Source organism: Panthera pardus, unplaced genomic scaffold (assembly GCF_024362965.1).
Source record: "Panthera pardus isolate Hobbes unplaced genomic scaffold, ASM2436296v1 HiC_scaffold_16, whole genome shotgun sequence".
NCBI lineage: Eukaryota > Metazoa > Chordata > Mammalia > Carnivora > Felidae > Panthera > Panthera pardus.
Window position 1 is genome coordinate 90,519,304 of NW_026526721.1, and position 26,629 is coordinate 90,545,932.

The 26,629-nt window shown below is 36.0% G+C and overlaps 1 protein-coding gene across 6 annotated transcripts in view; it reads right to left on the minus strand.

Moving 5' to 3' along the window:
- NAALADL2 (N-acetylated alpha-linked acidic dipeptidase like 2) overlaps positions 1 to 26,629 on the minus strand; it is a 1,333,736-nt gene that overhangs the window by 721,970 nt on the left and 585,137 nt on the right. Inside the window, exon 1 of one of the 6 annotated variants that reach the window (XM_019463210.2) lies at positions 17,657 to 17,870. The exons of the other annotated variants lie outside the window; for them this stretch is intronic. Coding sequence (XP_019318755.1) covers positions 17,657 to 17,672 — 16 coding nt within the window. The 5' untranslated portion in view covers positions 17,673 to 17,870. Of the gene's footprint in view, positions 1 to 17,656; positions 17,871 to 26,629 lie in introns of those variants that run through there. 6 annotated transcript variants of the gene reach the window in all.

Genomic DNA, 26,629 nt, shown 5'->3' on the forward strand with positions numbered 1-26,629 from the left:
ATAAACAAAGCACATTTCCTAGATTAAAAAGTATGTGACAGTTTAAAGAGATTTCGCTAAAGGACTAGTTAAGATTAGGACTATGGAATCAAATTTTCAAAGTAGCCCCATTTTAGCTAGAGAGAAATGGTTCAGCATTTTCTTGCTCTAAATGATAAAAATGCATTTATAGTTCTATGATAGTAGTGATTCCTAGCCACCGTTTTGGGAGAAATAGCCGGGCATTTCAAATGTCATTCATAGTTGGAGAAAACACATACACAGGCACAGCCAAACTTCCTGCCCTCCAGACAGGATGGAGAGACACTGATAACAATCATTATTACAAGTTAAGTGGTGTCACAAGCCCAAGTTCAAATTTATCTTCCCAGTATCTAGCTAAGAACTAGCTGAGCCAACAATCTCCAGAAATAAGATTACCATAGAATGAGCAAAACATCAAGGCCTATGACCTTGAGTTTCTTTCTCTATCAATAATCCTGTCAGGATGGCAAAAGTAACCAAACAAGCTCTTGCAGCTGGCCTTCAAGATGAAGTTGCTGTTTCTATTACCTCCCAAAGTTACGCTAAATTAGAAAGGATTTGAAGTACTAGATGTTGATTCTCTCATCATTGAAAGTTAACACTTTTTCTCCTGTTCTCACAATAATTACTTTTTCTTTAAAAGTTAAATAACAAAAAATAAAGAGTTCCTTTCCACTTTTTTTTTCTTCTTAAACTTATCAAAAACCTCCTATGTCTCTCGTACCTGTGCTCCAGCTCTTCCAATATCATGATGAATGAGCACAAGTTGTGGTTAAATCCCATCTGCTTGAATGCTTGAATACAGTTGGAGAGTTCTGTATTTACCCAAGTGCATCTACATATCTCTTTTTTTTTTAACGTTTATTTATTTTTGAGAGAGAGAGAGCACGAGTGAGCCCACGTGAACAGGGGACGGGTAGAGAGAGAGGGAGACACAGAATCTGAAGCAGGCTCCAGGCTCTGAGCTGTCAGCACAGAGCTGGATATGGACCTCAAACTCAAGGACCTCGAGATCATGACCTGAGCCAAAGTTGGATGCTCAACTGACTGAGCCACCCAGGCACCCCTATTATCTCCTTTAATGAAAAGCTTTCATTAGAACAACTTAGGAATGGTCAAAACAGGCAAAAAATTACATGACTACGAGCACACGGGTTTGCAATGTATAATTTTGTAGTTTTAAATATATATATTTTCACACAATTGTTCAGATTAAATTGAATTACTGATTTTATTCCATACCTGTGAGAAATCAATGCGATCATCTAAATACCCTAAGACTGAAAAAAAAAAGCCTACAATTTAGATGTCTCTTGATTCCAATATGGGCACTGCTAATATTCCTTTATCTTGCATTCTCTTTCCCCATATATGAAACAGTCTACAGATTGCCCTAGAAGAAGATTGCCCTAGAGGAAGACCGTAAAGCTGTGCACTTAAGGTGTTTGTGAACAACACTTTAAACAGGAAAACATACATACAGCAATGGACATCTGCTATAGACAGAATATTTTCCTGTTTAAAATTCCAATTTAGATTTATTTTCCCATACTTTATTATTACTGAATAATAAAACCAGCTGATCGCAATCCTGCTCATAAAACACTTTCCCGGCTGCTTAAAATTATTATTGACTTATGAAAAGACCATTAGCTTTTTCATCTGCACATGAACTAATTCCAATTCATTTAGGCTTTTCCCGTTGGTAATATTTTCCAGCATTTTAATGAGTGCTATTGCCCTGCTCTGCTCATTTCTTAAATACTTCATATTCCCAAATAGAAAAAGAAAAAAAAAAAATGGATTACAACTCTGTTACTATGTATAAAACTTCAAAACTATTATGAGTTTTTAAAGGATTTCTTTATAAACCCCCAGACAGCTTGTGGTCCAGCTTGGCTCCCAGATCATGTTGTAGTACTATACCTTGTAGCTAACATAATGTAACAGCCAGTGTAATACAGCTATTAACTATAATTCCCATGTTTTAAAGATAACTTTGAGTTGTATTTGTATCATTTTTCTGGTTATATTACCTGTATAAATATGAGCAATATTAAGTGTTAACTATTATAGCATTATTAATATAATTAAGAGTATCTCAAGAAATTTCCAGAGTAAAAGTATTAATTGATAGTCTTTAAAACAATGCCACACGCTATATATAGCATTTTCCAGCTGTGGATTATCTGACAAATACTTGGTAATCTTTTTTTGTAATGAAGCCTACAAAACAGAAATCATCTCACAGCATTTGAAAACCAATAGCTGAAATTCTATTTGTACTAAACAAGTTTTCTTCCTCTTTTCCCCTCACAAATACCTTTATAACTGAAATAATTAGATGGAAAGGGACTCATATATATTGAACCCGGACTATGATTTCCCCTGTAGCTGGTGAGTTTCCCTCTTTCTCTCAAAAATCTTACTGTTTGATTAATGTCAATTTGGTGGGCTGCTTTTTTTTTTTTTTTTTTTTTTATGAACTGAAACTACTTAAAACACATCTTAGCCTCCACTACTGACATATGTCATCACCAAAATGATAATTGTCATTATATTTTGTTGTATATTATATTATAATAAGTACTTTCATTATTAAAGAGAGGGAACAGAATATTTCATTTACAGAATGAGGAAAAAAGAGGGCTTAATAAAAGTGTTTGAAGACAAAAACAGAAATAGGTAAAACAGTTTGAAAAGCTTTGTCTTCATACAAAGTATAGTTATTTTAATTAAAGGTTAACACCAAAAATTATTTCTTGGCCCAAACATTTTGTTAGACTACCAGAAAGACCAATTTTAAAGCAATGCTGCTGACAACTCCTAGTTCCCTATGAGGATTATGAAGATTCATAATACCCTTTATTAGTCAAGACTGCTAGGTGTGGAAAGAAGTAAAACTGAGCCCATTAATCTCTTCACTCTTTTTCTTTTAGAGAGAGGGTTAGGCTTAGACAGCTTGAGGAAAATAGTGCAGGTCCTGATGTTAAGGATACTCCTGGAAGGTGATTCTCTAGCTCCAATAGATAAAATAGTTTAAGACTAGCAATGTAGGTGGACTCGGAAAGCCTTTCCTTAGACTTCACACACCGAAATTCCCTTTCCTCTCTGAAAACCAACTACCTGCTTTCTTTCAGATGTGCCATGGTCCACTGACACAGGGCATATGCTGTGCTTTTTCTCTTTTTCAGAATCCTCTTCCTGTCTCTCTCCCCTAAATGTTGCCTAGCTATCCTCATCTTATCATTTCTACATCGTCATTTCAAACATATTCCTCAGGGAATACTTCCTTGTTCACCAGATTAGGCCAACACTCTGATTATGAGATCTCATGTAAGTAGGTATGTGTACTTACTACTCTTGTGACTGTATTTTGTTTTCATGATTATTTGATTAATAATTGCCTCCTCCACAAGAATGGAGACTTGTTCTTTGTCTATTTTGAGTTACCATTATATCGATAGCACCTAACCCAGTGCTTACTCAAAGGCAAATGATCAATAAATACTTGATGAATGAATCAATGGATGGATGAATGGGCGGATGGATGGCTATACAGATGGATAGATGGATTACCTAACTCGGCCAAGAAATGCTAGAGTTGGTTGACATACACTTGTGACGCTTCTGTCCCTTTGGAAAACCCTAAGCAGACATATTTTGCATAATGACTGTTTTCCTTTTTTCTTTAAACTAGTGATGATTAGAAAGAGTGTATTCAAATGAACAGAATCATTCAATTGAGAGGTATTTTTCTTGCAATAGAACTTCAGCAATTTGGCATTTGAAAAGAAGACCATTTATTCTACTTAAGTGCATCTGGAATGCTAACACTTTCAACAATCTGTCCTCAGAGAATTCAATTAATCAGATGCATTTACTTATGGCACATAAAAATTTCAGTATTGGGCCTGGATAGCACTCTACAAACACTATTGACTGGTTTGGGCAAGAAGGTTGGTCTGAAGGCCAGACCTGATGGCTAAGGGTTAGAACATTGTCAAACACAGTAGTGACAGCAGTGAATTCAGTGGGGGATAACTTAGTGTCTCAATTAACAATGGAAAGTCGTCTTTAAGGTGAAGTCATTGATGATTTGGATTTAGCAGCCAATGGTCTGGATTCCCTTTCTTGTATTGAATATAAGCAAGAATCTTAGTGACCTTGACATCTGAATGCATGGAGTCATGGATTTGTTACACAGCCACCTAAGGCTCTCACTGCCTGAATCCAGCAGACAGCCTAATTAAACAGCAAGAGTTCCTGGAGGGGAATGTTAATGAGTCTACTTGGCAGCCAACAGTCTGTTCCCCAGATGGTGCAGGGGTTATAAATTGTCAATAGGGTAAGAATAGTGAAGAGAGTCAGGGAAAATACAGAAAGACTCCTACATTACTGGAACTCTCTGAGTTACTAGCTCTACCATAATATATATATATATATTATGGTATATATATATATATATATATATATATATATATATATATATATATATTTGGAGATTTGGCAACAGGGGCTTGGGTGGAAGAAGTACTAACATATTCTATTTATTTGAACTATAGGAATACATCTAGAGTCACTGTGGCTTTTCAAATGGACATCACTCAGTCTATATAAATTTAATATAGGGATGGTTATTTCAGGCACTTTTGTTGACTATGAAAACTAACAACATCATTAAAACCCTACCATGTTTGTAATTTGTATTTATTATTTTCTGCCTTTTTATTTTTTCTAATAGATGCAATCTGGAGCATGAGAGCTCTTTCCTCATTAGGTTATTTTGAATGAGTAATATCTCAATGAGAAACAATCTCCCATGACCTTAAAGTCATGTCCTCACTACTCCAAAGTAGCTAGTGTCAAAGCAACCTCTATTAACTACAATTAGGAGTAAAAACACCTCTTCTGCTTTTGTCAAACTTCCCCTTTATTTGTTTGGCTGGTCCTTAATTAAGCTTCAGAGCCAAATGGATATATGAAAGCCACAGTCAAGCTTAACCTTCACTGTACTTCAAAAAGTCAATTCCAAGAACCATCTGTGGTAGAAAGATTCTTGGGCGACCCCAATAATTTTCACTTCCTAGTGTCCATACCTTTGTGCACTCTCACTTCCAATAGTGTGACTAGCTTGTAAATAATAGAATGTGACAAACGATGTCACTCCCATGATTAGCTTATGTTATATAAGACTGTCTTAGCTGACTGGAGCGAGAGTCTTTCTTGCTGACCTTGAAGAGGCAAGCTGCTTTGATATTCACTGTCCATTAAGAGGGCACAGAGCAGTGAACTACAGATGACCTCTAGGAAATGAAGGGCTCAGTTCTATAACCACGAAGAACTGGAATCTTCCAACATCCACCTCTAGAGGACCACAAGCTCCAGAAAGAAATGCAGCCTGATTAATCGTGTTGTAGCCTTGTGAAACCCAGAGCAGTGGACTTTGCTAGGCTATGCCTGAACTCTTGACCCATAGAAATAGACAAAAAATTTGTTTTTAAGTTTGTGGTAACTTGTTATGTGGCAATATAACATTAATACACCATTGAAGAAGTCTCCATTTTTGGCTATATGATTGATGGTCAATTTTATGGGTCAACCTGACTGAGCCACAGGGTCCCCAGATATTTGGTCAAAACTTACTCTGGGTAAGGTTTCTGTGAGGATGTTTTTGGAGAAGACGTACATTTAAATAGGTAGACTGGGGGCGCCTGGGTGGCTTAGTCGGTTAAGCGTCTGACTTTGTCTCAGATCACGATCTCACAGTTCGTGGGTTCAAGCCCCACATTGGGCTCTGTGCTGACAGCTCAGAGCCTGGAGTGAGCTTTGGATTCTGTGTCTCCCTCTTTCTCTGCCTCTCTCCGTCTTGCACTCTGTCTCTCTCAAAAATAAACATTAAAAACATTTTAATATAAAATAAATAGGTAGACTGAGTAAAGCAGGTTGCTTTCCATAATATGAGTGACACTCATCTAAATAGTTGAAGGCCTGACTAGAACAAAAAAAAGCTGACCTACTTCCAGAGAAGAGAGAATTCTTCCTGCCTCATGGCCTTTGCAGTGGGACATCAGCTTTTGTAACATTCCCTCTCTCCCTGTTTCGTTTCTTGAAGAACTCTAATACAGGCCATAATAAAACATGAAAAAACCAGCAAATCTTAGAATTGGAGGGGATTATAAACATGAGAATTTCCTCTCTTCAAGCTGTAGGAATTAACAGATTGTTAGGCCATTTCTAATTCAACAGGAGTACATTTTATAGCCCTGATTCTTAGGAAATTCTTTTATACCAACCTCAAAACTGCCTTCCTCATGATTGCTAATTTTATGAACCCATAATAAACATATTCCTCCTTTCAAACTTTGAATAACTCTTAGGCCTCTACCCAATCCTATCTTCTCTAAGTAAAATAATCCTACCTCCTTTAGCACTTCCTTACATGACAATTTCAATACAACTTACATCCTCCCTATATATTTTTGAAGGTACATTAGCTCTTATATGCATTCAGAACTAAAGATAACATTCTCATTTAGGTGTGGTCATTATAAAATATAATAGCAATATTAACCCCTTTCAACTGAATTTATATTATTGCTAGAACCTCAGTATATTTAAGAGACTTTACATATATGTTGTATTTAATTGTGGCCAATATTATAGATTAGCTTAAGCGATACCCCTGCTCAAGAACCTTCTCCCTTATCTTCCTCTATTATAGAGTCCATAAAGCTGAATGCTTGACTTCCCACCCTCTCTTGCAGTTAGAAGATATTAAATGACACAATTCTGGCTAATGAGGTATGTAGAGACAAGTCTACTAGGGATGAATCTCCTTTCCCAATGAACAGGCAAAACCTCATCAGGAAAAAAACAAAAACAAACAAACAAACAAAAAACCCCACAACATCGTCTTTTCTTTCTTCCTGCCTGGAAGGCAGACATGGTGCAAGGAACTTAAGCAGCTATCCTGCAACAATGGGGCCACAACCACAAACAGAAGACAGACAGAAATGATGGAGTGTCTGGTGACCCCATCAAGTAGCTGCGTCAGTCCTGGACTACCCACTTCCTATCTTCTGGTTATATGAGAAAAATCAACTTCTATTTTTAAAACCCCTATAGTTTTGTTACTTCCTAACTTACACTGCTACTTTTTTTTCTAATAGAGAAACTAAAGTTTGAAAACCTAAATGGTATGTCATAGATATGTGATCTGGTAGAAGAACCAAAAAATCCCTTTCAGCTTTCTTGCCATTATTTGGTTCTGCCATTTTACTTAATACTGCCAATGTGCAGGGTATAATATAAATGCTCCATTTTAAATATAACAAAGATAATCTCAGTGTTACAACTGTCACAGCTGTGATTAAGAAATACATATTCTGGCACATAAGAGTGTCTACAAATTAAAATAGGAATATTACTTGGCGCTAGATATCTTTCAAGACACTCAAGTGAAATACTCAATTATGACCATACGATTCAATCCTATAAATTAACCTAGTGACACATAAGTGGTTCCTGAGAAATGCTACGTCTGGCCTCACCAGAGCACTTATCTCTTCTCCCCTTTCCATTAAATTGTGTACTTTGACTCATCCATAAAAGTGGTTTGATAAGTTGGATATCTACTTTCATGATCACTCTAAATGAACAATTTTAATTTACCACAGCAAATACACTGAAAAAATATTATTTTGTTGTTATCATGAAGCAAGAAAAAGGCTTCAGGGACCCTTCCCAATTTTTAAAAAAAAATGTGGTAGAGAAAAAAAAAACAATTTTTTTATTTCTTCTACAAAGCCATTTTCACTTTTTTTTCTTTCCACAATAGGCATGAACTCGCCAATTTGATTTTAACTCTAAAAGACATTTACGTGGCAGACAATCCCTAGTTTGAACAAAAATCCTTTGCCTGATTATTTTTGCATTTTAAGAATACACACACACACACACACACACACACACACACACACACAATGTATAACTGAAAGGAAATAAAAAATATAGCCTTCAATTACATTTTACTTTCATCTTATCAAAAAGCCACAGAAATTAAAGTACAAATCCCACTACCAGAGACACAGTAAAAGGTTGGAAGAATATTCTAAAGGTCACATTATCTTAATGAAGTGCCACTTCCTGACAACATGGCCGTGATATTGGAGTAATATACTCCATTTAGTGGGAAATGCTCTGTGAAATCCATGCCCTCTGCACTCTAAACAAAGACATAGGTAATTTTCTTAAAAGGTCACACACAAATGTGTTATTTAAAACTAGGCATGTGCCAGTTGTGACTATTTGAAAGTGAACATCAGATAAAGGAATTGGCATAGACTATTTGTAAAATGCCAGCGTTTTTCACCTATGCTTTAATCATATAAAATTGTGTCAGGTAATTTCATTCTTTGATCTATATCATTTTGTGAAAATATTAAAGGAAAAATTATGCCAAAGATTTGAATAAGATTTTATCTAAAACCTCTGACTCAAATTTAAAAGTGGGTTTGGGCAACTTGACAAAATTTATCTAACACTGGTTTTATTTTTACATTTTTCAAGGGGAAATTGTATATTTATATACATGTCATACCTTTAAAGTACATGGTATTTTTTAGGAAATGGATTCTCAATATGAGAAAATCCCTCCAGTGTGATATTTGAGTATTTAAGTACACTTATAATAAATTTTTGAAGAATGGAATTATCATAGGCATGTCAACACAAGGGAGTAAAAATACCAAAACCAAAATGAAACAAACAAAGCCCAGAAACTGTAATTATCAAAGTTCCTGACTGAACAACAGCTACTACCACACTGTTAAGGAGTGTCATTTTCACAAATTTCACTTAGCATGGGTAGTTTAAGAGGTTAAAACAATTCAGAGTGTCTTTAATTTTGTAGAATGAAACTCAAGAAATATGACCAAAGAAAAATTTATGACACTAACATGATAAAGGTATTATTTTAGCAATAAAACATAAGTGTATTTAATAAGTAAAAGTTGGGGGCGCCTGGGTGGCTCAGTCGGTTGAGCGTCTGACTTAGGCTCAGGTCATGATCTCGCGGTCTGTGAGTTCGAGCCCCGCGTCGGTCTCTGTGCTGACAGCTCAGAGCCTGGAGCCTGCTTCGGATTCTGTGTCTCCCTCTCTCTCTGCTCCTCCCCCACTCATGCTCTGTCTTTCCCTGTCTCAGAAATAAATAAACATTAAAAAAAATAATAATTGGGGCGCCTGGGTGGCTCAGTCGGTTGAGCATCAGACTTCGGCTCAGGTAATGATCTCACAGTCTGTGGGTTCGAGCCCCGCATCAGGCTCTGTGCTGACAGCTCAGAGCCTGGAGCCTGTTTCAGATTCTGTGTCTCCCTCTTTCTCTGACCCTCCCCTGTTCATGCTCTCTCTCCATCTCAAAAATAAATAAATGTTAAAAAAAAATTTTAAAGAAAAAAAAAATAATAAGTGAAAGTTGGAAAATTGGTTATATCAGAAACAAAACACAGTCATCTTAAACACCTAACTTATAATAGTCATAAACATAAATCCCAGCTGGATTAAAGAGTTTGTATATAATATTATAGAAAATTACACTTAAAAATTAATATTCCAGAAAAAAGAGAATAAAATATAGAAGAAAAAATAAATATATGTATATGACACATGAAATATGGAAGAGAACCAAAGTACATTAAAAATGGATATAGTAAATCAAAATTTTAACATTCTACAGACCAAAAAAGGTAACCAAAATTAAAAATCAAATAGATTAGATAAAATCTTTATAGCAAAATTGACAAGCAAGAGATTATCACCTTATGTTAAAAACTCCCAGAAAAATCCTAAGAGAAAAACATAAGAAACCAGCACAATAGGTTCATTCAAACAGACAATTCACAATTTAATTAGAAAACCTACCCATGGGAAAGAATTCAACCTTACTAGTAATCCAAGAAATGGAAACAAAATATATTTCCAATTCTTCTTTGATTTATCAAAGATAATTTTAAAAATCACAGAAAATGGGGTGCCTGGGTGGCTGTCAGTTAAGGGTCCAACTCTTGATTTTGGTGCAGGTCGTGATTTCATTGTTCATGGAATTGAGCCCCATATCAGGCTCCATGCTGACAGCGCAGAACCTGCTTAGGGATTCTCTCTCTCCCTCTCTCTCTCTGCCTCTCCCCTACTAAACTCTCTCTCTCTCTCTCTCTCAAAATAAATAAAAATAAAATTTAAAATACATACATACATACATATATAAATAAATATCAAAGAAGACTTTTAGGTCAAGATGGTGTAATGAATATATGCTTCTATATCCCTTCCTAAAATCCCAGTTAGTTATAGAAAATAAAAATGAAAGAACAGTAACAATAATAAAAAGGAGCTGGGATGCAATGGTAAGTAAGAAATAACATGACTTACGGATCTGAAATTTTGCAGAAACTCAGATACAATGATATTGACAGAAGAGAAAACAATTAGAAAATTAGTTCCCAAATTCCAGAGGTAAGGAAACATGGGGCGCTCTAAGGAGAGGTGAGAAAACCATCTCCAAGCTTAGAATCAACAAAAACTAGGAACCAATATGAATATAAACTTGCTACATTTAAAATTTGAATTTATTTGAATTAAAAAAAAATCATTTGAAACAGTTGAGACAATTGGATCTCTCCTCTTCCCCTGGAAGGAAATAAAGCAACTGATAATCTGATCTTCTGCTAACGTTAGAAATGTGCCATCGAAGAAAATATAGATTCTATCTGTATAGGGTGTCTAGTAGGAATTATTTGGGCCTTAGAAGCAAAACTGAATTTAAGGTAACTGCATTCCCAGAGGAGAGACAGAGGAAAACAGAAAGCAAGCCAGGCAGGAAAACCACTGAGGAGTCAAAGGTATCAGGGCCTTTGCTTCTCAGGCTTTAAAGTACCTAAGAATTACACGCGCATCTTTGTAAATGTAGAATCAGACTTTAAAGTATCTAAGAATTACATGGGCTTCTTTGTAAATGTAAAATCTGATTCAGTAGGTCCAGGGTGGGTTCAGAGATTCTGCAAGCTCCCAGGGGAACTCCAACCTGTTGATCTTAGGACTTTGATTACAAGGTGATTTTTGTTTTTTTCTTTTTCATTCCCATCATAACATTCTCCATACCCTAGAAATTAAGAGATTCAGTTCACTTCTCCATCTCTGGAAACCTCAGGAAGCATATTTTTCTTTTTTGCACATTTTTAGTTTGACAGTTTTTATTGCAAATTTAAATAATTATAGAGCTATAATTTCCAATCAATTGTATATATTGGCATAAAACAGATCCCTTTCTATTTTAAATGAAATCTAAATACAAGAGTAATATGATAGTGACTGTCATCCATTTAGAAGTTAATTGCCATGCTCTACCTTTTTTAAAGTTTATTTATTTTTTGAGAGAGACAGAGACAGCGCAAGTGGGAGAGCGGCACAGAGAGAGGGAGAAAGGGAATTCCAAGCAGACTCCATGTCACCAGCACAGAGCCCCATTTGAGGAACCAACTCCCAAAACCATGAGGCTATGACCTGAGCTGAAACCAAGAATCTGACCCTTAACCAACTGAGCCACCCAGGTGCCACTGACATACTCTTAATAGCAATTTTATGGTTCAATTCATTCCTTTTTCCATGACACTTCTGTAATTTTTTTTAAGTATAATTCACATACTGTTCATCTGTTTAAGTGTGCAATTCAGAGAATGTTTAGTACATTCACAGAGTTGTACAATTCTCTCAGAACATTTTTATTAACCCCCAAAGAAATGCCTCACCCATGAGCAGTTACCTCCCATCCATCACCCTTTTTTTTTTCTCTAATGTTTATAAAGATGCTGTCATCTGTGAATACAGCTTTACTGTTTCCTTACCAATCGGAATGTCTTTTGTTTTTCATGCCTAGTTGTTCTGGCTAAAACTTCCAGTACAATGCTAAATTGAAATTGTGACAGTGGACATTCTGGTCTCTGTCTGGATCTTAGGGAAAGAGCATGCAGTCTGTCATCATTAAGTATATTAGCTGTGGGTTTTTCATAGATATTCTTTATCAGGTGGAGGAAGTTCCCTCTTATTCCTAATTTATTGAATATTGTTATCATGAAGAAGTGTTAAATTTCATCAAATGAAGTTTTTCTGCATCTATCGAGATGATCATGTATTGTCTTTTATTCTATTAATGTGGTACATTACATGTATTCATTTTCAAATATTGAATCAACCTTACATTCCTTGGATAAATCCCACTTGGTCATGGAGTTTAATCTTTATTTTTAAGTTTGTTTACGTATTCTCTACACCTGACATGGGGCTCAAACTCACAACCTTGAAAATCAAGAGTGGCATCCTCTTCCGACTGAACCAGCCAAGTGCCCCGAATACTTATTTTATGTCACTGGATTTAGTTTGCCAGCATTTTGTTGAGGATGTTTGCATCTATATTCATAAAGGATACTTTTTTCTTCTATTGTCTTGGAATGGTTTTTAAATCATGGAATGAGTAGAGAATTACTCCCTCTCCTAGTATTTTTTGGAAGACTTTGTAAAGGGTTGGTGTTGTCTTCTTTAAAGATTTGTTAGAGGGGCACCTGGGTGGCTCAGTCGGTTAAGCGGCCGGCTTCGGCTCAGGTCATGATCTCGTGGTCCGTGAGTTGGAGCCCCGCGTCGGGCTCTGTGCTGACAGCTCAGAGCCTGGAGCCTGTTTCAGATTCTGTGTCTCCCTCTCTCTGACCCTCCCCCATTCATGCTCTGTCTCTCTCTGTCTCAAAAATAAATAAACGTTGGGGCGCCTGGGTGGCGCAGTCGGTTAAGCGTCCGACTTCAGCCAGGTCACGATCTCGTGGTCCGTGAGTTCGAGCCCCGCGTCAGGCTCTGGGCTGGTGGCTCGGAGCCTGGAGCCTGTTTCCGATTCTGTGTCTCCCTCTCTCTCTGCCCCTCCCCCGTTCATGCTCTGTCTCTCTCTGTCCCAAAAAAAAAAAAAAAAAAAAAAAAAGTTGAAAAAAAAAAATTAAAAAAAAAAAAAATAAATAAACGTTAAAAAAAAAAAAAAAGTAAAAAAAAAAGATTTGTTAGAATTCTCCAGTGATCGGGGTCTTGGTTGTTCTTAGAGGAAAGTTTTTCTGATTAATTCTATATCTTTCTTTTTTTTTTTTTTAATTTTTTAATGTTTATTTATTTTGAGAGAGAGAGTATGAGTAGGGGAGGGGCAGAGAGAGAGAGAGGGAGACACAGAATCTAAAGCAGGCTCCAGGCTCTGACCTGTCAGCACAGAGCCGGATGTGGGGCTCCAACCCATGAACTGTGAGATCGTGACCTGAGCCGAAGTCAGACACTTAACCTATTGAGCCACCCAGGCACCCCATCAATCTCTTTATTTCTTATATGTCTGTTCTAATTTTCAAGTTCTTCTTGAGTCAGTTCTAGTAGTTGTCTAAGAATTTGTCTACTTATCTAATTTTTAAATATACAATTGTCATAATATTACCTAATAATCCTTTTCATTCAATAATGTCTATAATAATGCCCCCTTTCATTCCTGATTTAGTAATTTGAATTTATTCCCTTCTTTTAGTGGTCAGTCTAGCTAAAAGTTTATCAATTTTGCTGATCTTTTGTTTAATTGGTTTTAACTATTATTTTTCTAATCTCTATTTTCATTTATTTTCACTCTAATTTCTTTATTGTTTACATCTTTCTTTCTGCTTGCTTGGGTTTAGTTTGCTCTTTTGTTTTTCTAGTTTCTTAAAGTGGAAGGTTAAGGTTTTGATTTGATATTGTCTTTGTCTAAGAAGGTATTTACAGCTATGAATTTCCCTCTGAGCACTACTTTCACTGCATCTCATACATTTTGGTGTGTTGTGTTTTCATTTTCATTCATCTCAAAGTATTTTCTAATTCCCCTGTGATTACCTCATTGATCTATTGGTTATCTATTTTCACATATTTGTGTATTTCCCCAAATGCCTTTTTTAATCAATTTATAATTTCATTCTGTTATAGTCAGCATATTTTGTATGATTTCAATCCTTCTAAATTCACTGAGACTTTTTCTTTTCCTTTTTTAATTATTATAATTATAAGTATATATATATATATATATATATATATATATATATATATATATATATATTAGCTTATTTATTTATTTATTTTTTGCCTAACATATGATCTGTTTTAGAAAATGCTTCAGGGGTGCCTGGGTGGCTCAGTTGGTTAAGCATCCAACTCTTGGTTTCAGCTCAGCTCGCAGTTCATGGGTTTAAGCCCTGAATTGGGTTCCACACTGACAGTGCAGAGCCTGACTGGGATTCTCTCTTTCTCTCTCTCTCTGAACCCTCCCCTGCTCATCATGTTCTCTCTCTCAAATAAATATAAATAAACAAAAAAACAAATGTTAAAAAAAAATGAAAATGTTTCATGTGCCTTTTAAAAGAATGCATATTCTGTTGGTGTTTTGTAGAGTGTTCTTTGATGTCTATAAAATCTAACTGACTGATAGTATTCAAGCCTTCTTTTTACTTATTGATCTGGTTAGTTGTATGCATTATTGAAAGAGGGGTACTAAGGTCTCCAACTATTACAGTTATCTATTTTTCCCCTAGTTCTGTCAGTTAAGTTCACATATTTTGTTAAGTATACATGTTTATAATTGTTAGGTCTTCTTAACAGATTGACCCTTTTATCATTATAAAATATCCTTTGTTAGTAACAATAGTGTTTGCTTTAACATGTATTTATATGTTACTACATACAATTCTTTTTTGGTTACTGTTTACATAAAACATAACTTACATCCCTTACATCCAACTTGTGTCTCTGTATCTTTGAACCTAAAGTATGTCTTTTGTAGACAGCTTATACTTGGTGTATTTTTTAAAACTCTATTTTGTCAATCTCTAACTGATAATCAGGTATGCCTCAAATCTATTTGCTTTCTATATATTATATGCCTTTTTGTTCCTTTGTTCTTTCATTTTTACTTTATTTGTGGTAATAAATATGTCAGTGGAATAATGGAATTTTCAGATATCCTAATCATTTTCAATCTTTGCCATATATGTCACTTTACATGATAAGAGGGACTGTGCTGGTGTGATTAAAGTTAACTTGTAGATGAAGATGGTATGCTCTGGCTTCTACTTGCTACTTAAGGTAAAAAAAAAAAAAACAAAAAAAAAAACAAGAGGAAAGAAAAGAATTGTTAAGCAAAAAGTAAGCAGACCTTGATGATTTGGGGAATTATCAAGCAAATCTGGTTGCAAATACATCTAAAATTAAGAAATATACTGTTAAGAAAGCATGTTTTAGAGAAAAAGCCAAGGATGTAGCTACATGATGTTTTGGCTAATACCCTGTACCTTAGAATGATCTAAATTTTTTTTCTTTTCATATCTTATAATTTTTTATTGAAAACAGAGTATTTTAAATCATATAATGTGGCAACTTTGGAAAACTGTGTTTGTTGCTGTTTTATTAATGATTTTCTTAATTTATAAAGTCTGTATTCTTTACCATCTTCAACTGAAGTTTCTGCTTGGTCAGCTTAGTGGTCATCTAATGATCATGAAGAGATTCTCTTAAATGCCTAGAAGCAACATATTCCCCAGACTTAGCCAAGGGGCTGTATGTGCATGTCTGGGTATGTCTTTAATTCTCAGGCAGGCAGTTTACAGTATTGCCTTAACTTCCACTTCCTGTTTTAATAGAAACTCAATGTCAGCCAGAGGTGAGAGGTGATTCTTAGATCTTTTGGGGACATTCACATAGTTTTACACATGTGCATAACCTTCTAAGCTTCCCCAAGCCCCCAATAAGCATCTCATTCCCCAGATTTTCTTTTTAATTTATTTTGGTCAGTTTCTTGTCTCCCCAAACCTCATTACTTCCTTGGGCAGCTTTGATATGAAATAATTGTCACTGATTGTTTATGAACAATACCCCAGGAGAAAAGTTTGTTTGCACTAAGCAAGCTCTAAATGCAGTTAAAAAAACCCAAAAAACAAAAAAAAAGCCAAGCCTTTGTAATGTAGGTTTCTAGGATGACCAGAAAGGCCAAATAACAATTCTCTGAGAATGTTGTTTTGGTGGCTCCAAAATAAGTTTTTCCCCTTCCTTGACTGCTAGAGTGCTGGCTTTCATTATGGTCACAGGGCTGACAGTTTTAAGGCTACCACAGTACTGGAAAAAGAAGGATGAAAATAGGCCAAAGCTAAAATGTCACAAAAGTTGCTGCCTTTACTGAAATTCATGTTTTTGTTGTTGTTGTTTTTTTTTTTTTTTTTTTGAATAATGTTCCTTGGATTGTTGCAAGTCTTTAGATATTTTCAGAGTTCTGAAAAAGTTGATTTTGACATTGTTCTTACTGTTTTTATAGAGAAACAAACAAGGATAATAGATCTCTGCTAGTCAAATTGCTATCCAAGGACCAACAACATGACATTGCCTGGATTCTGTTAGGAATTTAGAATCTCAAGATCTGATTCAAATCTACTAGGTCAGAATCTGCATTTAAACAAATTCCCCCGGGTAATATACACACATGAAAGAAGCACTGACCTAGAGAACAAAAAATAACTCTTAGAAATCACCTTAAAATGTGTTGAAATGATACTGTGTATCTCCACCTATCGAAAGAGCAGGATTGTAAAAACTGAATCGGAGAATAAACATTACTTTCTGAAGACTAAAAAGTATGACTTCCAGAAATGAAAAAAATTAAAGGATAGACAAATTATTGCATAAAAGATACTTGAGTTTCACATATTTCTGCACATCTTGTGAAGCAAGGCACTGACTATGGTCGGTTTTGGACTATCATTTCAAGGATACTTGAATAGCAAGAAGCCTTAGAAAACAGTTATAGTGTTTCCTTCCATAGCGAAAGGCAGGTTTGTTTATGACCTTGGAAGAGAGAGATGGTGTTTGCCTCTTAAGCCAAGATTCCAGTTCTTTTAGCTGAGGGATTCTCTCTTACAATGTTGGAACAGTCACTCCATTGGACTTACAAGCAATGGAAAGGACACAAATATATTGATGCCCTTGATACCTATTATGCTGTGAGTAATACATGTCTTTGTCTCTAGTGCAAATGGCTCATATATTCCATCAGTATCCATGAAATTGTGGAAGGCCAACTTGTTAGTCAAGTAGGTTAAAATCTCAGACAATTCACAGATTTGAAAATAATAAAATGGACACTGGTAAAGACCAAACTAGTAACCTAAAGAGAAATTTAAAAAAAAGGAGATATCCCCATATCTTAGAAAAAAATGATAATGAGACTATAAAAAAGGAAGTTAGGGATGCCTGGGTGGCTCAGTCGGTTAGGCATCTGACTTTGGATCAGGTTATGATCTTGTGGTTCGTGAGTTTGAGCCCTGCATCAGGCTGTGTGCTGACAGCTCAGAGCCTGGAGCCTGCTTCAGATTCTGTATCTCCCTCTCTCTCTGCCCCTCCCCAACTCACACTCTGTAACTCTCTCTCTCAAAAGTAAACATTACATTTTTCTAAATAATAAAAAAATAAAAGAAAGTTAAAAGACCTCCCAAATTTAATATGGATATTAGGAGATAACAAGAACGATGGAGAAGAGAAAACATGAACTTACTGAGAAGGGCATGCATATCTTCAGATGGCAATATACATGGGAAGTGCTTTGCAGTATGAACATAAGACTCATGTGGGTGGAAAATTTCAGAAGTGCAGAAGAAAAGAAAAAATTCTAAAGGCTTTCATGGAAAATTTTTTTTTTCTACAAAGGAACAAAACCCAATTATTAGAGGTCTTAGCAAAGATTTATGGTGGAAGATAATGTCATCAGGGTTAGAGTTGGATGAAGAAATAAAATATAAACTGAGAAATCTAAAAATATTTAAAACATCAGCCTATTATGAAGGGAAAATCAAATCTTTAAACATTAACAACAACAAATTTTGAAAGCTTACCCCCTGATTTTATGTGAGTAGAATCCCTCAAGGATAAACTCCACCAAAATAAAAATAAACTTTAACAAAGAGCAGAATTTGGTCTGTAAGAAGCAGTAACAATTAAGTAAGACCCAGAATCAAAAGATGCTAGAAAGAAATTAAAATCTGTTAGACTTTGATACATTTAGGATTCTCTATCAACATTCTTTCATGGATCCAATCAACCTATGTGGTCCTACAAAAAACAGCAATTATACACATCGTATTGTAAAGTCTCTTTACAAGTTTTCAAGAGTTGAACTCACAAAATCAATTACACCTATAAAAAAATTATCTAAAATGATACAGGCATAATACCTTCTAATTTTACATCAACACATTCTTAGAAACCAAAAATATCTAAAGCTATCTTGCAGTAGATACATTCCTTTTAAACTGCCAACAATCTATTTGTTACTTGGAACACTGTCAACAATTGAAACTAGAATTTCATCCCTTCATAAATGCTCAAAGAGATTAGATTTTATGTCCTAAAAGTTACAAGTGATGAACACATGCAACTGTTTTCTAGGCTTCAGATTATGTGGACATCCATTAAACAGAGTTTTTTGTGGCAGCTCAAAACTCTCGTGATTAAGGACTCACCACGGTGATAACAGTCAGAGTGTCTCCTTGCAAAAACATGGTATAGATAAGAAGTGTGTTTATGGTCTGAATATTCTAACAAAGATGAAGTGACCACAGGTGCAACACAAACATCAAAACAGTAGGATGGTCTGGAGAGGAATGACCAATAGATTGCTTTCTACTCATTCTTATCATCTCTAACATTTGATTCCTGTTCAAGATCTAATATTGAGCCTAAAATAGATAGAAAAACAAAACTCTCTTTGGAGAAACTGTAAAAATATAATGCTTTCCATACCACTATTTCATATGTACTACATGTGTACATAAAACTGGGAAGAAATGAAGGGAACATCTAACCAAAGCTGCAATGTCATTGGGTAAATATGTTAAGGAAATGCATGGAAACCACATTTCTAAGCATACTTATCTCATGTATTTAAAAAATGTGCTTGTGGGGCTCCTGGGTTAAGCATCCAACTCTTGGCTTTAGCTCAGGTCATGATCTCATGATTTGTGAGATCAAGCCCCACACAGTGCTTGCAGAGCCTATTTGGGATTCTCTCCCTGCCTCTCTCTCTGCCCCTTCCGTGCACCCACTCTCTCTGTCTCTAAACAAACAAACAAACAAACAAACAAACTTAAAAAAAAAAGGGATGCTTGCCTGAGTGTCATCTTTGATAATAGGATAGTAGGACTCACAAAGAAAATTAATTATAACTCTGGCCCTGATATTGACTTCTAATAAAGACCTCAAAGCTTTGTATAGTTGACTCTTTAGAGAGTGTTTACAGAAGAAGGAAAAGCTGCTCTAAAGAAAATGTTAAGTCATTTTGCAAACATACATTCCTAAAAACAGAAAACATCGAACCTGGTTTCCTCAACCTCCAGATAGAGAATGTACATTTCCTTATACATCAACATCTTAGAGACACCAATAGTGTTAACTACACTGGATAGATACATCTTGAAAAATGTTGAGGATAAGAAGCGCCAAATGAAAAAGAGTAGACTCCAAAATGTTGTTAACAATAATGTATTACAGACACCAGACCTAGAAAACATAGCATCAGCATGAAAAGTGAATTTTCAGACTGAAAAGTGCTATATCCACGATATGCAAACTATCGATAATAATGTATGCCAAGAGGCAGTCACAGAAAATAAGGCCATGGCATGAATAAAAAGCAACTTTTCAGGCTGACAGAAAAATTAAGGCAGGAAAGAAAGAATGAATAAAAATGTATTGTAAATATGCAGCGGCATGCAGACACTGTATCTACAGTTACTTGGTGTATGCCCAGGCATCAACATTTCCTGGGCCGTGCGTTGATACATGTTTTTTAATATGGGATTCTGCATATCTTAGTGCAGAATTAATATTGCATATCGGGGAAAAAACAGAAGAATGAACACCCTTCACAGAGACTGAATATTATATTGTGGACTTGCCTATAAAAGTATGATAAAGGACTTTATAAAGAAGCAGCTTCATTTTTTCTATATAACTTCACCATTGACAAAACAGTTCCAAGTTTATTATCTCAATTGATCCCTGAAATAATACACAATGGTAGACTGAAAGAGAAAGGCAGGTCTTCTGATTCTAGCATTTGTCTCTACATCATGCTGACACTCTGAGGAATCCGTGCTCATAAGTATGCTGCCATAATGTTAAAAATATTTTAGGATGAAAAAAAAAGAAGTATTTTAGGATAGATGAAATTACATGACTAGCTTTTTTTTTTTAATGTTTGTTTGTTTTTAAGAGAGACAGAGTGTGCATGGGGGAGGGGCAGAGAGACAGGGAGACACGGAATCTGAAGCAGGCTCCAGACTCTGAGCTGTCAGCACAGAGTCCGACACGGGGCTTGAACTCATGAATCGTGAGATCATGACCTGAGCCGAAGTCAGATGCTTAACTGATTGAGCCACCGAGGTACCCCTAGCTTTCCCCCCAAAAAATATTGAGTGTTCATTTTATAGTAAGTCCTCTGCTAAATGATGGAAATACAAGGAAAAAACAAACAAACAAAAAACCCCACAAAACATGGTCTTGTTCTCATGAATATCCCAGATAAGTTGAAAGAGAAACAACAATTACATTATTCTACTAATTAAAAGATTTCTGAGGTTTGGTATTTGGATGGACAATAGGGCAGTTGATTCAAAAATGGTACACTGGGGAAAGAGAAGTTTGGAAACAAATGATTATAAATTCAGACTTGTATGTTATGTTAACTTGGGAGTCTCTGAAACATACAAATAGAAATGTTAAACAGGCAAATCGGCATAGGTTTAGAGCTCATGAGAGAGATGGAGGCTAGGACTGTGTCCTGCATATGTGCGTGCATACAGGGCATCTTTTTATAAATGTAAGAGCTACATAACCTTTGTAAAGCAAAATTAAGAAGTCTGTATTGTCAGTACATAATGTTAGGTATAATGTTGCACAAATTTATTCAACTCTAAACTAAAGGAATTAAAGAATGCATGAATAGGGGCACCTGGGTGGCTTAGATTAGGTGTCTGATTTCGGCTCAGGTAATGATCTTGAGGTTTGAGGGTTCCAGCCCCACACAGGGCTGTGAGCTGACAGCTCAGAGCCTGGAGCCTGCTTTGAATTCTCTGTCTCCCTCTCTTTCTGTCCCTCCCACTCTTGTGCTCTCTCTCTCAAAAATAAACTTTAAAAAAGTTGTTAAAGAATGTATGAATAAATGAAAAAACAAGAAGGTATGTATATATACCAAAGACAGGTTTATTTAAATGAAAGTGGTACTGGAAGATGGAATATGGTTTTCCTGCTCTACAATAAATGCTAAGTACTTGGTAAACACTTCACAAATAGAACTGTCAGTAGTTAGAATGCCATGAACTCTCTTCTGCTTCAACTCTCCCATAAGTTAAAAACTAGCAAAATAAGAGTAAATGGTCAAAATACTCCAGCACAAAGAATACAAAACAGAACAGCAGTTACCTGTTTTTTTACGATTCATGACATTCAAATATAAAAGTCTCCATGAAAAATATGCCACCTTTAAAATGAAAAGCCTAAGAGCCCTACAAATTCCCTCAAATAATTATAAATAATATACTAAAAGACATCTGGGTAAAAAAGCAATTTTTTTCTTTCTTTAAAACCAATGACCAGGGTTTTCCTTAGCCAAGTAAAAAGACTGTTCCTCACCCATAATTGCATGTGATCTTACCATGCGATTAATTCTACTAGAAAGTTGTTTGTTTTGACTAGGTAGCATATTGCAATCACCCATGGATAGAATCGCCATATGTTCTGATTTGGACAGTCCCAATTTATACCTATGGTCTCAACACAATTGTAAATACCACACTTTCACTTTCAAACAGTGTCCAAGTTTGCACAATAAATTATTTGATTACCATATATGTGAAACTTAAAAAAAAAATTAAGTCTTCAGTTCCTAAATCTGGATATTATCAGTCATTTGTCATTCAGTTTGAGACACTGTCCATGAGTGTTTCTGATATGTACCTAGTTAAGAACCACTGATCAAAAGTTCCTCAAAACTTATTAGAAATAAAAAACAAAACAAAACAAAAAACACTTAGTGACAGATGTGTAAATATTGAGTTTGCAGCAATCACAAAGACAATCTGGTGGCCAGTCTAAATGTGAATTTTTTATGATATCTTCATGAATGTTTAGCTTTGAATATACACAGGGGGTTTTACCTCATCACATATCTAAAAAGGAATGTGTGAATACTGTGTCAGGTATGACTAGATAGATGGTATACTGGACATAATAATATGGTTCAAACAATAAACTTATGCCTTAGGCAGGTCTTACCTAAACTGTCAGTGAACTTACTTTTCCTTATTTTATTTTCTCAATATAGAGGCAATTAAAATAATTTCATGTAAACATTATTAATATTTTTATTCTTTAAAGTATTGTTTTAGAATAAGTTTTCCAAGAATATAAATATGCAAATTTTATTTAGTATCCTCCTCATTAAATCCTTAAAAAAAAAAACTAAGTATCTCATGTCATGTTTCTGTTTAGAGATGCTATCCTAATATTTATTGGCTTTTGCTGTGAACAAAAATCATGACAACGAAAACCTCTTGACTGCTTTCTCCTCATCTGAGAACAGCCTTTTCCTTAAGAAGAATCTACATATTCTGTTTATCAGTGGTTCAGGGTTAACAGGGGAAGCCAAGAAAGGCTTTCCTTTGACTTTTCATTCTCCCTGTCTTCCTTAGGTTGTTCCTCCCAGGCAGCCAAAGCTTCATTCATTTGAACAATGATTCTGATTTGGTAGCTCTGTCCATCACCCCAAAGGGCTTTGCAGGCCTTCATATGGAGACCCTGGCTTGCTTAACCAAGCTCTTTGTTGACCTACACAAACACCACTGCTTGGTCACCCCTTAGGGCTAGGGCATGCATACCAGCATACCGTCTACCTTGGAAGGGACAACCTAGGATAGATGCTCCAACGGGATGCAGAAGCAGGCATGAGGTAACTTGGGCAAGGAATTCCAGGCTCAGGTTCCCATAGAGCTTGGTCTTGGGGTGGGAGAACTGCATGGGCCCAATTTTAGGCGAATCACTTGGCCATGGTGCCCTGGTAACCTTGCACATCTTTACACGGGCCACGCAGGCAAGCCTTAACCCTGGCTGATAGAAGTCTTGGTAAAATGCCCTGTGATTCTTGGGAAAACATAAGAGTATAGGTGGCTTCTGAGCAGATACTACCAGGTCATCTCCTTTCCATCTCTCTATCTACCAGGGATGCTGCCATGAGATGATTTCTTATCATGTTCTGGGTTCTGCTGAGTTATGAAGCTTTTTCTCCCCACAACCCCTACACTTAGGGCCACAGCTGCAGACTATAAACTGCTTGGCTTCAGCATGGAAGGAGCGTCTCAGCAACAAGGTGCCCCAACACTTACGTGGCTTCATCCTATCACCCAGGCCCTTTGGTTTTAGTGTTGTCCTGGGGCAAGGCATATGGGGAGCTGACACCTCGGTTCATCTTGCTTTTGTTATGTAAGTAATAAACTTTCTGGATCTAAAAGAAGGTTTGCTGTTTCTTGCCTTGCTGTCTCTTTCAGTCTTGTTGACTCCATGGTGAGGAGTGTGGCTAGAGGAAGCTAGAGCAGGGTCCTGGTGTGGGACCACTGTTGTCCTCTCTCAGAAAGTACTGCCGGCCAGGTGCACATAGAGATGGCAGCCTTGAATGAATGAGAATGAGTGACTGTGTGTGGATCCCATTCAGAAAGAGAACTGAGGAGACACCACAACTTAAGGGCAGGAAAAAATAAAAGTTATTTGAGGGTGTTGTTGTTGTTGAACAGCAAGCAAAGGAAGGCTAGAAGAGAATGGTTTGCAAAATAGGATATTGGGCAGTAGGAGTGTTGGGGAAATATATACTATAACACAAGAAAATACTTATATTTTTAATTATTTATTATTATTTATTTTTTAGAAAGAGAGAGCATGAGTGGGGAAAGACTGAGAAAGAGGGGGACAGAGGATCTGAAGTGGGCTCCGCACTGACAGCAGAAAGCCTGATGTGGGGTTCAAACCCACAAACTGAACTGTGAGATCATGACCTGAGCTGAAGTCAACACATAACCAACTGAGCCACCCAGGCATCCCATGAGAAAATACTTTTAAAAGGGTTAAAACAAACAAAGAAACAAGTTGCACAAGAGTATGCCCTTTGTGGTCCTGATTTTGTAAAACAAAACAACCAAAAGCACAGATTGGAAGTCAGTACCTTTTTTTAACATTCTAGACTGTCAAATGAGCATAATTACATTTATAATTAGAAGATAAATATAAAATGGGTCAGTATAAAAGTGGCATTTAAAATGGTCAGAAGATACACTAAAGTAAGAGAAAGATAAACAGGTAATGTTTAGACAAAATGTTGAAAGCTAATTTAGAGGCATGTTGATTCTAATTAAGATTTTTAACATTTACTTAGACGGGTGCATTTTACCATAAATGAAGTAAAAAATAAACTAAAAGAATTTATATGCTTTTCAAATTTCTGAACTAGTGAAATTGTTGAATATCTTCTCATCTTTTAATTACCTTCCCCTTTGTGTAGGGCCATCCACTTTACCTGCCCCATCTAAGCAAGTTAAAGGCATTTATTCTTGAATGTTGGTAAGCAAAGCACATGCTGGAAGACATGAGGGAGTTTCTTAAAATGTAGATGTTTGAGGGGTGCCTGGGTGGCTCAGTTGGTTAAGCTTCCAACTCTTGATTTCAGCTCAGATCATGATCTCACGGTTCATGGGATCAAGCCCGCATCTGACTCTACACTGACAGTGCAGAGACTGCTTAGGATTCTCTCTCTCCCTCTTTCTTTGCCGCTCTCCTCCCCTCCACAAGCTTGTGCACTCTCGCGCTCTCTCTTTCTCTCTCACTATAAATAAACATGAATAAAAATTATTTTAAAAATGTAGATGCTTGAGCTGTACCTTAGAAACTCGAGTATGGTCAGTCTGTAGTGGAACCTAGGAATCTGCATTTCCAATAAGCTTCCCAAAAGATTGTGATACTGGAGATCTAGGAAACATACTTGGAAAGATTTTGAATGAACAGAAAAACCCTAATTAAACATGAATATACATAATTCTACACCTCTGTTTAACCAAATGTCTAAATTTTTTGAGGCCATATACCTAGTTTCTTCATACTCTGACATTAATTACTCATTGCTATATTCATGTAAAAACAAACCCCTTTTAAAATTTATTTTCCTGCTAAAGGGAAATAACAGCCTAGGGAATTTGTAAACCACATACACCTCTCTTAATGAGTCTTGATGCTTATTGAGCTACTTTTACAAACAGAAAACTATTGTACCTCTCTTGAGTGTTGAGGCAGGAAAAAAGGCTCAGTTAATAAATTTTGACCTCCTCAACCCCAGTCCCAGTCCCTCCAAATCTGGTCTTAATCTCAATCACTCTCCTACACTCTGACTTGCTGACTGGCTGACTTTGGAATGGACTTACATATGACCACTGTTTCTCCATTTTGAAAATTTTCTTCATCCTTCACTTACCAACACGCATATCAAAGTTCATCTCCACTTAAAGCTATTTTAAGGTCTATTTTCTTCTTAAAAGTTGCCTATCTACCAACTCACACTTATTTCTCCTATATCTGAACTCTACTACATTTAAGAACAATTGACATATGCATAGGTCATGCAGAATGTATGTACTCAAGTAGACAACCATTCTATATATCCCTCATACCCTTCATTTATTATGACTTTATTATCTAGTCAATTAACTATTTAACAATCGCTTAAGCACCTATCATGTGCCAGAAATTTTTCTAGGTACTAAGAACACAGCAGTAAACAAAGCACCCAAGGAGCCTATATTCTAAAGAGAGAAGACAGACATTAAACAAAGAAATACATACAATATGGTAATAATGTATATTATAACTAACACTTACTGAATGCCTACTAATGCCGGCTATTGTTCCAAGAGTTTTATGTTAACTCACAATCATTTAAGAGGTAGGCATTATTATTTCCATTTTATAGGTAAGGAACCCAGACACAGAAAGTTTCACGAAACAAGAGGCTGAGACAATGTTTAATTCTAGACACTCTGGTTCTAGCACTCACAACCTTAAATCTTCACCATGCCTTGCCATCAGTAATAAAAATATGTGCTATGAAGACTAAAGTACAGTGAGTGGGATAGAAAGTAATGGATAAAGCTGTTCAGGTAGGGCCTCCCTGATGATATTTGAACAGGTACCAGAAATAAAGTGGAGGGCCTGGCCCTGGGGATAAACAATTCTCATTAGGATAACAAGGGCAAAATTTCTGAAGTGGAGTTATGTTTGGCATCATGACCATTCACCAAGTTAGGTTTCATTTCAAATTTAGTAAAAAAGGACTGAGCTACATTTGACTTAACAAGGAACTTGTATTCAGCTAGAACAATGAAGATGCACATGTGTTGTACATTAAAAAGCTGTTGTGGCTTGAATACAAAGTACGAAG